Genomic DNA, 15,826 nt, shown 5'->3' on the forward strand with positions numbered 1-15,826 from the left:
AAATAAATAAAATCTTAAAAAAAAAAAAAAAAAAGAACTGTCACCATTTAAGAAAAGGGAATAATTCTGAATTGAGCCGCATGCTTCTTTGCCTTTTTAAGCACAATGCACCGAGCAGATATTATTGAATAAAATTTAATTAATTAAATAGTCTGACTTATTTATAGTGGTAACTAGGATAAGGATATGAGCCTCAGTTTTGGTGATGTGTTTTCAGGCTGGTAATGAGAGACAGAAAAGGAAACAGAGCACATCTGTTCTTAAAATAGCCGATATTGCTGGCTTTCTGATTATTTGCCTCTTTCCTGTAACAGGAGGAATATCATCTATTCTGTCTTTCTGCAAGATGAGTTAGGGCACAGTTTCTCTGTGTCAGATTGGGTTTCTCTGGAGGTTCATCCTCACTGTTTCAATCAGGTTCCTTTGACTTGTCAGCAATAGTTAAAACATGACCTATGGTTTCTATAGCACTAATAAAATAGACCCTATCTCCTTGTCACATTCAATTTATTCTTCATATCTTAATAAAAAGTGGCCTGGGGGAATCTGATAACAGATTATAGTTATGGCCAAGTTTTCCATGGCATTTGGCTTAGAACAGGCTCTTAAACACAATGAATATTAAGCACTCCTGCTTTTGAGTGTTTGAAAAAAGTTTGAAGGCTTTTTATTTTGGGAGGCTTGCCAAATGCACAAGATTTTTCATGAAATCTCTTTTAATTTTTTACATTTTGTTAAGTAACATTGGACACCAACACAAAATCAGTGAAATAACAGTAAGAGAGAATAAAGTTAAAAAAAAAAAAAGAAGGAAGAGAGAGAGAGTGAAAAAGAAAGAAAGAGTAAAAAATACCATTCTCTTAGGATAAACCATATAATTGACCAAAAATAAGATGACTTTGTTATTCTGTTAAACAGTTGATGGTTCTGAACTTTTTTTTTAAACTCAAGTTACAAAAATGATTACAAAATAAGTTTTCAATCACTTCTTTGTTGGTAAATGCATTCCTCTCCATTCTGGGGGTAATGGGTGAACATGAGACCTTGCTCTAAGTGCCTTGACAGTGGAGTTTCTAATTACCAACCATTGTCTTTGATGGGAGCCTGCAGTGCTGATGGATGGGCCTCACTGCAGCAGAGACTGGTAACGGTTTATCCCTGGCATTTGCCAAGATGCAAGTACTTAAAATATTCTGGTATTGAAATTGTATTGATCTGAGGATAAACTGTGCTCAGAAACGAGGTCTCTAATAGTAAAATACTGGTAGGATATGACTGCACATTTTACAAATTTTAATTAAAAAATAACTAAAAAGTAAGGTTTTTCATCAGCTGTGATCTGCTTTCTAGGCCATTCTTCTGGGGGAAAAAATTACATAATTCCCTATCAGCTACAGTTTTGACATAAAACCTTTTATGTGTCCTTTTAGTGAGTATGGGCCGCAGATAGAGACCTTATAACTTCTGGGAAATATGTACACAGAAGAGATCAGCATTTTTCTCAGTTTGGCATGGAATACCTGTGAATAGGTGGTGTGTGAAATGGGGCTTTCTATGGGCCAGTGAGTTGCTGGCCTGGATATTCTGGTGTGTGGGTCTCAGTGCACCTGCTGTCAGGACAGCCACTTGCTGCTGCTAAGAACAGCCAGGTTCCAGAGTGTGCTTTCTTTTTCTTTCAGCTTTCCTTCTTTCCTTTCAGGTTCTGGGCTTGTCTCTTTTCTTTAAGGAGGTGGACACCCTTCTTATAGGCACTTCCAGCCAAACACAGTGTTCTGTTGCGTTTGCATCGAAGAGACTGAGCACAGTGTAATTGTTTGCCCCTAAGTTCCTCTTGAGTGTGTAGGCTTGTTGTCAGGCCTACAGAGGCTGGGTGATAAAGAGAAGGGGCAGCGGTATTCAGTCTGTGTCCCAGTCTTCCACCTATAAGCTGTGTGATCCTAGGCACGTTAGTGTCTCAGAGTGCCAGTTTTTTTTTTTTTTTTTCATTTAGGAATGAGAATACTATTAATCTCCTTGAATATTCATCTCCTAGGATTTTTGGAAATGCTTAGCACAGTTCTTTTTACATACTGCGTACCAAGCACAGTGAAATTTGTAGCCCCTCCCCCTAGCCCACAGATGTACTCACTAGATTTTTATCTCCTGGAGGCTTCTGTGTCTGCAGCTAGCCTGGATGCATAGAGGTTTTGTTGTTGTTGTTTTTAATTTTTTTTTTTAAGATTTTATTTATTTGCGAGAGAGAGAATGAGAGACAGAGAGCATGAGAGGGAGGAGGGTCAGAGGGAGAAGCAGACTCACTGCTGAGCAGGGAGCCCGATGAGGGACTCCATCCCGGGACTCCAAGATCATGACCTGAGCCGAAGGCAGTCGCCCAACCAACTGAGCCACCCAGGCGCCCTGCATAGAGGTTTTGAAAGTGCTGATTCCGATTGGCCAAGGCCTCCCTCTGTTTTCTCTGAGTGGTGTCTCCAGAGAGGCATGCTCATCTCCAATGGATATTTACTTACGTTTTGAAATTTATATATTTCCTCTCCTTTCTTTGGCTTGAGATGATTGGCAGTAAGGCTGATGAGGTGATGAAGTCAAGTTTTTGAAATCTCTCCTGCCTTTTGGTCTCTCCGAGCCTGGACCACCTCCAAGTGCTGCTGAGCGATACGGCGCGGTGTAATCTGATGGGATCTGTACAACACGGGCCGCCTAGGCGGCAGCCACACACAACACCATGTCGCTGTCAAAGGGACCATGAAAACCTAGGTTCTTGACATGCATTGGTGGCACTACACAAAAGGCGACACAAAGCACAGATATATCCTGGAAAAGATAAGTGTGGGAAGAGAAACTGCCTTATCATCACAACAACTGAGAAACAAATGTGTGAGAGTAAGAGCAGGAAACGAGGGTTGGAATCACAGGGACTCCCACAAACAGGCTGGCAGAAGGCCCAGGAAGACCTGCAGGGACAGCCGGTAGCAACAGTGATGGGTGCGGCTCTGGTCCTCCCGAAGGAGGGACTGGCAGCCTCGGCACCAGGATGTCCCCCTTTTGACGAATCTCAGGATCGGCTCTATTTTCCTAAGATTCGCTCATGTGTTCTGCGCTTGGTGCTTCGGAAGACCCCGAATTGCTGTAGTTACCTGGATGAATCTCTTGGCGTTTCATCTGAACTTACCAGTGCCTGCTAGTGAGATTCTGGAAGGTGCGAAGTCTCGGTGTCTGCAGTGCAGCCCTACCCTGGGACTGCAGAGATTCCCCTGGTTCAACGGATGTGCAGGTCCTAGAGAAAAGGAAAGAGATTCCATTGCCAGTTATATTTTCATCCCCTCATGAGTGACATACTTCTTGAATGGAAAGTAGTTTCTCATCTCTGAGGCCTCGGCTCCCCCAGTGGCAGTCATTCCTCTGATTTCCCGGGAGCTCCAGGAGCACCAGGAGCACAGCATGTGTATTTACTCAGAAGGCACCAGTGAAAAAGAGAGACTAGTTTAGAATTCTGTTATCTGCAGACTTCTGCTGTACTGCACATGTTAATTCATTTATATTCAGAACAGACGCATTCCCAATAACATTGATCCATGCACCAAAAATATGATCACATCGGTATCCTTCTTTTGAGGGGCTGACAGTCTGGCAGGGGAGAAAAGAACATAGTCTAATGGACTGCAGGTAAAAGAATTACATGCTCTGAGATGTATAGCTAAAGTGAGGTGGGTATCAGGAGGGGGATTCAAGGAAGACTTCTTGGAGAAGGTCCTGCTGTATCTGCGTCTTCAGAGATTTTCTGAGAGACAGAGAGAGAGGCGGGACTGAGAGGGAAGAGGAGCACTTGAGACAGAGGATGCATGTGGATAATGTCATAGGGGCCCCAGGTGAGCGACTGGATGCAGGGAGCAGTTGGGTGGCAGGAGAGCCTAAACCAGGGAGGTGAGGGAAAGGATCTAAGATGTTACAGAACTTTTGGAGGAGGAGGAGGAGGAAAGGAAGGAACATGATGAATTCACCAAAAAATATAAACCTACTGAATCTGAGGTGCCCATGGGACATCCAGATGGATGTGTCTGGCAGGTCACTGGAAGTGCCTGTCTGAACTCAGATAGGAGTTGGAGGTAAAGGTTTGGGAGTTACTTGCTTAGAATTAATAGATGGCGGGAAAAAATAGATGAGCTTGCCAAAAAAGAACAAAGAATGCAAAGTTGCATTCTTGGGGATCATCTTAGCTTTTGGGAAGAGGGAGAGAAAAGCCAGAAAAGACTGTCTAGAAAAAGCAGCCTGAGGGAAGAAAACAGGCATGTACCGTCTTTGAACTGCAAGGCCAAAGAGAATTTGAAGGAGATGGGTGGGGAGGATCAAAGAAGGGTCGGGGAACAATTGAGGACCGGGAAGAAGCCTGGATGTGGTAATTAAGAGGTCACTATGACCTTGGAGGGGACAGTCTTAGTGCAATAGGATCCAAAGCTATATAGCAAGAGATTAAGGAGTGAATAGGTGGTTAAGAAGCACAGCCAACAGAAATTATACTTTCAGGAAGTTTCGTGGGGAAGCTTGTTTTTGTTTTGTTTTCTTTTGTTGCCTTTGACCCAGTGGATTCTTACAGCCTGAGGAAAAGGACATAGCTGCAAGGAAACGGAAGAGAACAAAGTGACAGAAGAAAGATCACTGATGGAGGAGAGGCTTGGGGCAGTCTGGCGAGGGGCAGCTGGATGTGTGTGAGGCGGCTGCGGGTGGGAGAAGGCCGGGCAAGCGGAGGAGAGCCGGGGTGGACAGGAAGCTGAGGCAGCCATGGCCGAGTCCCGCCAGCATGAAGTGAGGGCGTCGGGGCTTGACGAGAGCTCGGTGGGTCTGGGACAAAGAGGGCGAAGTAAAAGGAATGCTGAGCTTTTGGCAGGACACACTTGGGTTTAGGGAATGCGATTTGTAGTGGAACTTGCTGCCCCGGTTTTGTGCCTTTCGCCAGGAGCGCTTGGCAGTTAAGGAGGAGAAGATGGGAGTGTTGCGCGGGCTCAGGGGGGCGAGCGGGACCCGAGGAGAGGGGGCGGAGTCAGCCAGGCCTGGGACCCTGGCTCCCGGGTTTGCGCACGTGCCCCCCGGGGTCCCAGGGGCGGTGTGACGTCAGTGAGGCCAGTCCGTCGGCATGTCCCCCAGTGAAGCAACAGCACGCCAAAGCCCGTTCGTTGCAAGAGCGACAGGCCTTTCATTGCACAGGAAGGGAAGGAGGTGGAAAAGGCAGACATGCCCCTTCAAAGCAATGAAAACGAAATCAGTTTCCCTTTCTCCTCCCTCAAATTAAATCAAACTCCGAAAAGCTGAGACAGACAAATCAAGGGGAATGATGGTGTCCAAGGAATGAAAAGAAAGACGGGGAGATGGGCTAAACTGGTGGGGAGTGTGGGGAGGAGAGAGTCGGAGGACAGCTTGGGAGTATGGCCGTTGGCCCCAACCGGGCTGCTCAGCGGAGGTGATTAATCCTCACCTCCCCTTTCATGATTCCTCTCTCTAGGAACTCTTACAGGCAAAACAGGATCTTCAAGATCTGCTCATCACCAAGGAGGAGCAGGAAGACCTCTTGAGGAAGCGGGAGCGTGAACTCACCGCCCTGAAGGGAGCCCTGAAGGAAGAGGTCTCCAGCCATGACCTGGAGATGGACAAGCTGAAGGAGCAGTACGACGCCGAGCTGCAGGCCCTGAGGGAGAGTGTAGAAGAAGCAACCAAGGTGAGTCACCGCGCCAGGTCTGACCAGACCCTAGGGCCCGTGGGCCTGGGGCGCGAGAGTCTGGCTTGGGGACAGACGAGGGGGTGAGACCACCTCGCCCACACCCGTGCTAGTCGTTTTTCATTACAGAGTGAAGCTCAGTTTCATCAGATCATGGAAGTAGAGCTTGTTCACAGATAATGAGCTTGGCAGTGCCGCTGTGGACCCTTTTGAGTCAGTAAATTTAAACGTTGTTAAAGACACGGGCATGCTCTCGTTCAAGGTGAGATTTGGAGGCCCATGAGTGAGCCTCTTGCAGAGCAGAGAGCTGGGCCCCTCCAGGTATGCCTGAAGGTCGGTGGCCGAGGGCATCGTGTGGCTTTGCTAACGGGGCAGGGTGGCCGACCAGACCCAGATTTCTGGAATCCTTCACCCCTGCCCCTGCCTTAGCCTGTTCCTTTTGACTCGTGACGCCTTGTGTTGAACAGTTCAGTTTCTTTTCTCAGCAGAGTTCCACGAGGGTTAATTGGCTGAATTGTCCAAACCCTTGCCAGATAATTTTTCTCTTAATTGAATTCTTGGCTCCTATAAATAGATTGAAAAATTACGTTGAGGTCTTTTGGTGCAGGCCTCATCTTGGCCATTGGAGAAGAGAAAAGCAGTGTTTTGAAGGGGAAAATGCTCTGCAATATCATGCCATCTTTAGGGAACGAGAGGAATTACAGAGCATAAAGTTTTTAGCGTCTCTGCAACGCACAGGTTAAAGATGATGAGGAAAGAACTCTTGATATTGTTGTTTTATTCTGGGATGATTACAGAGACAGCTCAGAGCGAGTAGGCCCCCTGTCTCCCCTAAGCTGCATAGTGATTCACTGATTTTCAATTATGGCATGGTAATTGCAAATGACAAGAAGTGAAAGATGGTTTTGTTTGTTATAACAATAAAAAGTCTGGGAAATAGTCTGTTTGGGGTTTGTTATAACTGAGACAGTTTTTAAAGCTCTTCTCATTGATTTGCCTTAGTGTTTTTCTTGTTTTGTTTTTGAGACTTGGTTTCGTTTGAGGGAGAAAATGGAAACCGATTTCATTTTCGTTGCTTTGAGAGGACGTGTCTGTTTTTTCCATCTTATTTTCTTTCTGTGCGGTGCTCCAGGCCTTTCTGTGCTGTTGTTTCATGGGGGACGTGCCAGGAGGCTAGTGAGAAAGATGATTCTCCTTTGGACCCACCACGTGTTCTTCACCTTCAGACCTTGCGTCAGAGCTTGAGTTAACGTGGTTGATTTATTGAAGGGTATTTGAGGATGGTGTCTTGGGGGCATGTTTATAGTGATTTAAATGTAAGGACAGTTAAGCTTGTGCCACACTTGGGATGCAAGATATTTTGTCAGAAGCTTCTACGTCCACTCACAAACACTGTGAGTGGGGAAGGGAAACGTGGTAGGTGAGTGGAATTGAGATAATCTGTAGAGACTTAGTCTGTTGCATTTTGACCCTTGCAAAGGTCAGTATTATATGTTCATTTACAGCATTTTCATTATGCCAGTTCAAGAGAGATAACTTCCTTGACCTGTACCGGTCTGTGAAAGAAATAACAGGTGAGTTCGCCAAGATATCTATCATGGGCAGAGAACATAGGGTTTCTGAGCACCCAGAAACTAACACAAAGGGGCTCACCTTAGCATCCAAAGGGGTGCATGCCAGCAAGCTTCTTTGCCCCAGGTCATATTCTACAGTGCTATCAGCATCTTTCCCTGAAAGGACAAATCTGATCATGTCAGCCTCTGCTTAAATGCTCTCTTGGCTCCCCACTGCTCCAGATGTAAGTTCAAAATTGTTAGCATGGTAGGCCCTTCCTCTGCCTAACCCTGTCTCCGAAAACTCCATATTATTTTAGTCCTTTCACCTCTGTGCACATGTGGACTGACTTCCTTCCACTTTTCTGCCTGACCACCCTCTTTTCATCCCTCAAGACCCTCCTCAGATGTCGTCTCCCCTGTGATGATGACTGGGTACCTCCACTTCCCTCGGTGGATCCTTCCATAGGGTTTCTGTTGCTCCCTGGTTATTCCTCTACTGTAGTTTGTATCATACCATGTTATAATTCATCATGTCTACCAACTTCATTAGACTCTGAGCTTCTTAAGTACAGGGGCCATTTTTATCCCGCCCCCTTTTTTTTCCCTAGAGTGAGAGTGACAAACCCAAGTACCTCAGGGCCCAGACAGGGACATCAATGAGTGGACCTCTGGGTGTGTTGTTGGGGTGACAGTAGGGCACGGTGGAGACTGTGGCAAACTAGAAAGTGTGCCCTTTGCTGTAGGGTCAGTTGCTTCTCTGCTGCAGTTGAAAGTTGTCAGTGAAGGAATCCTGGGCTCATGTTGCAATCTCTCAAATTTTTTTTTTTTTTTTTTTAAGAAGCCAGATATCTGGATGTTGATGTGAGATCTCCTGGCTTTTAAATTAGCAAGAAAAGAATGATAGAGACCAAACTCAACCCATCTGCACATTGACAGCGTGTGATCTTTGTCTCTTGAGTTTAACACAGTGTTTGGCACGCAGTTATGTCTATGTAATGTCTGACGAATGAAAGTAAGTGGAGGACAAATTCCCCTCTTAACTAGGTTTTCAGTCCCTGTGGCGTGGTTCCTGTTGGATTTTCTCTGATGGTGATGTGGGAGGTCTTTTAAGAAACCCTGCTATGACTCTGAATTTCTGTACCTTGCTTTTATGTTTCCCTGCAGTTTTTTTTCTTATTTTTATTTATTTATTTTTTTTTAAAGATTTTATTTATTTGACAGAGAGAGACATAGCGAGAGAGGGAACACAAGCAGGGGGAGTGGGAGAGGGAGAAGCAGGCTTCCCGCCGAGCAGGGAGCCCAATGTGGGGCTCGATCCCAGAACCCTGGGATCACAACCCGAGCCGAAGGCAGACGCTTAACGACTGAGCCACCCAGGCGCCCCTCCCTGCAGTTTTTTAAAGAGCATCATGATTGTGTCTTTGCACCTGTTAGCTTTTGCTTCTGAAGGTGGTTGCCAAACAAATGTGACAGAATCTTATCTAATGGAAAAAATTATGTCAGTCTAGCGGACAGATGTTGCCTTTTTGTTAAATGATTTACATGTGGATATTGTAGAATAGAATTTTAAGATTATTCTATTAACTACTTGGAGGAGAGTGAATTAAATATAACTTTTTAAATTTGGTAGTGTGTCTCTTAAATGTGTGTGTGTACTAGCCTTCAGCCTTTTCTAGCCCCAGGGGAAGGACTCCCCCATCACTGTGACTAAAAACTGACATTTCCTTGAGGAACTGTGTTGCAGTAAAAAATTCATTTCCTTGGTAAGTCTTAGGAGGCAGCCCAACTGTCTGGCATCAGATTTTCTAATTTTCGCCACTGCCCTGGGGCCAAAAACTCCTAAAGTGTTATCTTATCGTTGTCCAATAACAAATATTTCATCCTGGCCTGAGCTTGAGCACTAAAAGTTTTTTTTTGTGTGTTCCATGATTCATTGTTTGCGTATAATACCCAGTGCTCCATTCAATACGGAGCACTAAAAGTTTTAAATTACTAGAACATTAGGTGAAAACTGTCAAGTTATGTTAAGAACATTTTGAGGATGTTAAAGGAGCGACTTTTATTTTTGTATTGTGTGATAGACTTCGGAGCCATGAGGCTGTTGTACGGCCCCAACATACAGCAGTTAAGCCACAGATATTTCTTACATGAGTGGGTGAGGGGTAAGTGGAGGGAGGATGAAGATATGTGAGAGACTCTTGCCATCCTTCACTTCTCCATTTGTATCATTTGTAAATAATAGCATTTACAGATTTACTTACTGAACCGTTGCCAAGTGCAAGGTATTATGAAGGTTATGAAGATAAATCAGATAAATGTACCTTCCAGAAGATTGAAGCGGGGGAGAGAAGTAACACTCAAGCTGACTACAGAGTAGGAAAAAGTAAATGTCCCAGACACAAAGTGCTGTAGGAGGTGGCTTGTGCTCAGGAGGGCAGTGTGTAGGGGAATGTGAGTGGTGTTTGAGCATGGAGGCCAAGTACACGAGCACCCGGTACTGAGTCCAGCACCTTGTAGGTGGGAAAATGCAATGTGGGTCTGGGCTGGAGCCTTGTGGAACAATACAAGTTAAGATGGTTACAGATTGAAAGAGACTTTTGAGAGGCAGAGTCCCAGATCCAACACGTGGACCATGTTTGGATCCCAGTTCAAACAAACCAACTGTAAATACACACACACACACACACGCACTTGAAATCATTGGGAACATTTAAATACTGTTTCTATATTTAAGGATATTAAGAAATAAAGTAAGCAAAAGCTTTAGGGGTGACAATAGTGTCATTATTTTTAAGAGTCCTTTATCTTTTAAAGAAACTTACTGAAGAATTTTTAGGTGAAATGGTAGGCTATCTGGAATTTGCTTTAAAATAATCCACTTGGGGGAGAAAGTGCGTGGGGGTGTGGATGAAACAAGATTAGCCATGTGTTGATAAGTATTAAAGCTGCATGATGGATAAGAACGAGTTAATTATACTATGTGCTCTACTTTTGCTAATGTTTAAAATTTTTCATAACATGTGTTTTTTTATTTTTTTAAGAACACAGACTTAAGATAGAAAAGGTGAGGCAGAGAGGATGTGAGGACTCATTGAGTGTCATAATGACATGACACATGAGTGGTTTTTAATTGTTGAGGGAACACTTACTTGGTGTTTGTTGTAGGGACCTGGGACGTGCTTTCCTATCAGTGACCTGCAGGTAGGGGAAGTTAGCAGGTGGAAAAGTGGTTAGAAGTAAGGAGTGAGGAAGATGGAACTGCGGGTTTGGGGGATGGTGGCCAGGAGAGGCAGGACTGGCAGGAGAGACCCCACGGGGGTGCCATGATTGAGGTGAGGGAGAAAGAAGAGACAGCTAAGCCGCAGATCTTCCCTCAGGTGCTGAGGCCTTGCTGGGGGTGGGAAAGTTCCAGGTGGGTCCCCTAGGGGAAGCGGTTGGTGAGAGGCAGGGCAGCCCTGTTGGGTGGGATGGTGAGCCACTCCACGAGGGTGGGGACCACTCCTGGTGGACTGGGACAGCTTAGGGTAGGAGAGGAGGATGATGATGCAAGCACAGAGAATTGAAGACAAGCAGCCAGGTCCAGTAACAGGAAAGCAGGCAGAAGAGCACTGAATTTGGCTTAATAAATGATATATTTGAGAAACTTCTAGAAGCAACTTGTTTTTGCATTACATATATTTTTTTAAAGATTTTATTTATGGGCGCCTGGGTGGCTCAGATGGTTAAGCGTCTGCCTTTGGCTCAGGTCATGATCCCAGAGTCCTGGGATCGAGTCCCGCATCGGGCTCCCTGCTCGGTGGGGAGCCTGCTTCTCCCTCTGCCTCTCTCTCTCTCTCTCTCTCTCTCTGTCTCTTATGAATAAATAAATAAAATCTTAAAAGGAAAAGATTTTATTTATTTATTTGACAGAGAGACACAGTGAGAGAGGGAACACAAGCAGGGGGAGTGGGAGAGGGAGAAGCAGACTCCCCACTGAGCAGGGAGCCCGATGCGGGGCTCGATCCCAGGACCCTGGGACCATGACCTGAGCCGAAGGCAGACTCTTACCGACTGAGCCACCCAGGTGCCCCTGCAGTGCATATTTATATAGAAGTCTCCATGCTTTCATCTTGTTTTTCTCTGTAGAGTATAAATTCTTTCTAACATTATGTCTACGTTTTAAATTCTGTAACACTTATATAGATTTTATTCAAATTCAGTAATGTTGCAACTTTTTCTTGCCTCCAAAACTGTCCTCAAATTATGGCTTCATGTTTGCATCTCACTGAACAATCTGGAAATGTCACTCAATCTTACGAAAATGATGTGCTTCAGTGCTCCTCTCCTGTATCACTTCTAGATTTTGCTTCCCTCTTTTCTTACAACCCACGAACCGTTTCTTTAAAAGCAAAAAGGTCAGCAGAGGCTCAGATGGCAAAACCACTGCTAATCTTAGGATCAATGGAATTGCCTCCCTTAAAGACAGGGCTGATTCAGGGAAAAATCTCATTTCTTTTTTCTCCATGGGAACTAGGGTAGTGAGGGAACCTGTAAAAAATCCATATTTCCTGAGCTTGCTAACTTCAGATAATCCGCTTACTCTGCATGACCACTGTTGAGAACAGGAGAAGTGGCGCAGTTGCATGTGCCCAGGTAAAGGGAAGTATCTCTTTTCCACCGACTCACGTGTGCCTGGGGTGGCCTAGAACTTTCCATCGGCAAAAGTAAAATGGGGAAGATTCAAGGTTAAACAAGGTCCCCTTTCATTTTTCTTCTCTCTAGTTTTTTTTTTTTTTTCTCCTCCAGAAATGACTCGTTTAGTAATACCTTGCTCTTTTACATTCTGTACTGATTAAAGAGTAGCTAAATAGGAAGCATGGTGTGGTGTCCTAGCATGTTTGTTTGGGACCCACCGTCTAAGCCCTAGATATGCCCCCTTCCTGCTGTGACTGATCCCAAGTGCAGGGGTCCTGATAAACCTCTTGGGGGCCTTGGTGAACAGGACATCTCTGCACTTCACTCCTGGTGTTTTAGCTGAGCTGCCAAATTCACTTGCTGTGGTTTGTAAAAGACAGAATAAGAGTCCCAGAGACAGCCATTCCTTTCTTATCAAATGTTTGAGTGTGTTTTACTGGTGTCAGTCACTGAGGGCCCCATAGGTGGGCGCACCATGGTCTCTAGCTTTGAAGATCTTTTACAGTCTTGTAGGAAGAAAGGCATGCAGATAAGAGGATAATGAAGTTTTGGTGCTGGGGTTGAGTCACAAGCAGGGTGGGAAAGGCTTACTGCCTTGGATGGCAAGATTCAGGAGAGAAGCAGGCCGCACATCCATTCTGTACCTGGACACCCTAAGTGTCTCCTACGTACCAAATAGTTAAGAATTAGAAATGAAAACGATAACTTCCCTTTCCCAGGACCTCTCCAAGAGTTTCTGGACATTAGCACCCCTTGAACCTGCTGTCTTTGTACTCAACTCCTTTTAGGAAACTCACAGTTAACAGTTAGACATCCTGGACGCTTAAATACCCTAAATGCAAGACCAAGAAAGAGCATTGACTTGGGAGAGGAGCTAAAATAGATTTCATTTGCTTAAGGAGACAGTTGGATTCCAGTTACAGTTAAGATTTCCAGAGGGTAGGACCTCATAAGATAGTTACAAGGAGGACCTCTATTTCCTGGTTAGGACCACAGCAGTACAAGAGCTCTCCTCCTGGGAGTCGTGAGTGGATTTGCTGCTGTATTTGGGGGAGCATCACAGCGCAGGAGGAAGAACCGATGCCGGATTGCATTAGGAAGATTCCTCACACAGGGATGGGTAGGACGTCGGCCAGGTTTTAATGACGGTACCTCGAGGCTTCATGGGTGTGGTTAAGCAGGAGAGCATTTTCCCGCAGCTCCAGTGGGAGGGGTGGCAGAAGCAGGGCTTTCAGGACACCCAGAGCACTCAGATGACCCAGAAAATCACAGTGAATTCACTTGCAGTGTGAAGAGAAAGTGTTGAAACTTAATTGGGTGGGAAAGGAAGTAACAAAACCTTTCCCGGGCCTCAGGGAGGGCAGCACAACAGCCTGGTCTACAAGTCATGCCGTCCCTGCCCTGCCTGACACAGGCTTTGAGGGGGTTGGGAGGAGGGAGGGGAGCTCTTGTCCGTTTCCCATCTGTCCTGAGGAATGACCAGAGGACGAGGCTTAAATAATTCAGGAGATTTGACATTAGCATCAATTCCTAACCTTGGGAATGGGTTGGGAAGGGTTGTTGAGCCAGCCACCCAGGCGTCCCTCAGTTGCATTTTTTTTTTAAGATTTTATTTATTTATATTTTTGACAGAGAGAATGATAGTGAGAGCAGAAACACAAGCAGGGGGAGTGGAAGACGGAGAAGCAGGCTTCCCGCCGAGTAGGGAGCCCGATGTGGGGCTCGATCCCAGGACCCTGGGATCATGACCTGAGCCGAAGGCAGACGCTTAACAACGGAGCCACCCAGGTGCCTCCCAGTTTGTAAACTGTGTCCAGGAGCAAGTGGATGAGGGTGGATAGGGACCTTGGAAGAAGGGAAAAGTTTGCTACATGGTGGTGAGGTTTGTAGGAGGAAAATTCTCATTTGTTACTTGTCTGCTAAGGTGGTTGTAGTGTGTCAGGGCTGGAAATGCCTTCATGCATTTGTAGAAGTAGTGAGAATAACCAAGTGGTGTGCTTGCCTATCTCCCCAAATGGAATGAATGTTTTGAGATCTCTGAAGCATCAGGGACACCACCCAGAGTTCAGGTATGTAAGCAGGTATGTAAGCAAGACAGGAGCGGTGTCCACACGCTGAGGGCCAGCAACCAGACGCGTGTCCGGGCGTGAATATGGTCAGCCCACAGACCTGGGCAGTGTAAAGAGAGGGGCTCTTTCCAACAGCAGGGACCATCGCAGCCACTAGAATATTGCAAATAGTTAAATCCTTAACATCTGAAAGGAAAATCACTTCAGTTTTATTACCAGAAATCCTACTTAATCTGTGTTACACTTTCCCTGATCCTCTATACTCTCTCTGACCCTCTAAACTCTGCCTGATGAATTTTTTTCTAAAGACTTGCCAAGATCATTAAGTAGATTTCTACTTGGTGGAAAAATTTGGCACTGTTATTTGATCATGTTAAGCAGAAAATGGAACCCGTCATAAGCTTTAAGTCCATTAGATAAGGAGCAGTGTGGAAACAGAAATATGTACAACGTCAAAACAAATCTGGATATATAAGGCATTTGTGGTAGCTAGCCTCTGAGATGGCCCCCAGTGATCTGGGCTTCCTGGTGCTCTTGCTCCTTTGTAGTCCCCTCCCGTGTTGAATAGGGCTGATCTGGGTGACCAGTAGGAAATGGTAGAGTATGACTTCCAAGGCTAGGTCGTAAAAGACATAAAAGTTTCTTCCTTGCTTCCTCTTGAACCGCTTGCTCTGGGGGAAGCCAGCTGCCATGTTGTGAGGGCCCACAGGCAGCCTGTGGGAAGTCCCTTGTGGTGAGGGAGAGGGCTCCTGTCAACAGCCATGTGAGTGCGCCATCTTGGAACTGGATCCTCGGGCCCCATTCAAGCCTTCAGATGACTGCAGTCTTGGCTGGCATCTTGACTACAATTTCATCAGCGGACCTGAGCCAGGACTCCCCAACTAAGTCACTTCTAGATTCCTTACCTTCAGAAACTCTTTGAGATAATAAATAGTGTTATTTTATGCTGCTGAGTTTGGGGACAATTTGGCATGTAGTAATAGATACCTGATACCATGGTTTAACAAAGCCATCTCTTCTGTGTCGCTTTTCCTAATAGCCACTGACTCCAGCAGAAATACAGCATCCTGCCACACTGCTGCTCTAGTTCTTGTTCTGTTAGACTATTCCTGTTAGGTCATATGTCATTCTCCTCATCTTGAAGGAGGGACCGTCTTATCCTTTCTATCTCTGATACTTTGCAGAGTGCTCACTAAGTAGTCTCCGTGTGAATGAATCAGAATGTACAACGGCAAAACAGAATACCAGCTTAAGGAGAGGTCGGGGTTCTAAATCTGGCTCTGCTATGGACTTCCCAGAAATTTCCTGGTCCTTGTTTTTATTTCCTTTATTGTAAATGGATACCGTTTGTATTAATAAAAACAAGCCCCAAGTGAATGCATATGCATATATTCTTGTGCACATATAGACAATCTCAGGAAGGATGCAAAGCGATAAGTGGTGATTGCATTTGGGGACAAGTAGGCAGATGCGGTGAGAGGAAAACTCTTTAAAAATCATGTATAAGGGGCGCCTGGGTGGCTCAGTCGTTAAGCGTCTGCCTTTGGCTCAGGTCACGGTCGCAAGGTCCTGGAATCGAGCCCCGCATCGGGCTCCCTGCTCAGCGGGGAGCCTGCTTCTCCCTCTCCCACTCCCCCTGCTTGTGTTCCCTCTCTCGCTGTGTCTCTCTCTGTCAAAAAATACATAAAGTCTTTAAAAAAAATTAAAAAAAAAATCGTGTATAAAACCCTTCATACCATTTGAATTTATCCCATGTACAATGAAATGGGGGTACTGATCTGTGCCTCCACCAGGTGGGCCAAGAGGAACCCCTGAGTTTA

At 45.5% G+C, this 15,826-nt stretch overlaps 1 protein-coding gene across 1 annotated transcript in view; it reads left to right on the forward strand.

Annotated features, from left to right (window-relative positions):
• CGNL1 (cingulin like 1) overlaps window positions 1-15,826 on the forward strand; it is a 116,119-nt gene that overhangs the window by 29,325 nt on the left and 70,968 nt on the right. The window contains exon 8 of the mRNA XM_034994795.1: window positions 5,495-5,707. Within this exon, the coding sequence (XP_034850686.1) occupies window positions 5,495-5,707 (213 nt within the window). The remainder of the gene's footprint in view (window positions 1-5,494; window positions 5,708-15,826) is intronic.

The sequence above is a fragment of the Mirounga leonina genome, unplaced genomic scaffold (genome assembly GCF_011800145.1).
Source record: "Mirounga leonina isolate KUSES-001 unplaced genomic scaffold, KU_Mleo_1.0 Mir_91, whole genome shotgun sequence".
Taxonomy (NCBI): domain Eukaryota; kingdom Metazoa; phylum Chordata; class Mammalia; order Carnivora; family Phocidae; genus Mirounga; species Mirounga leonina.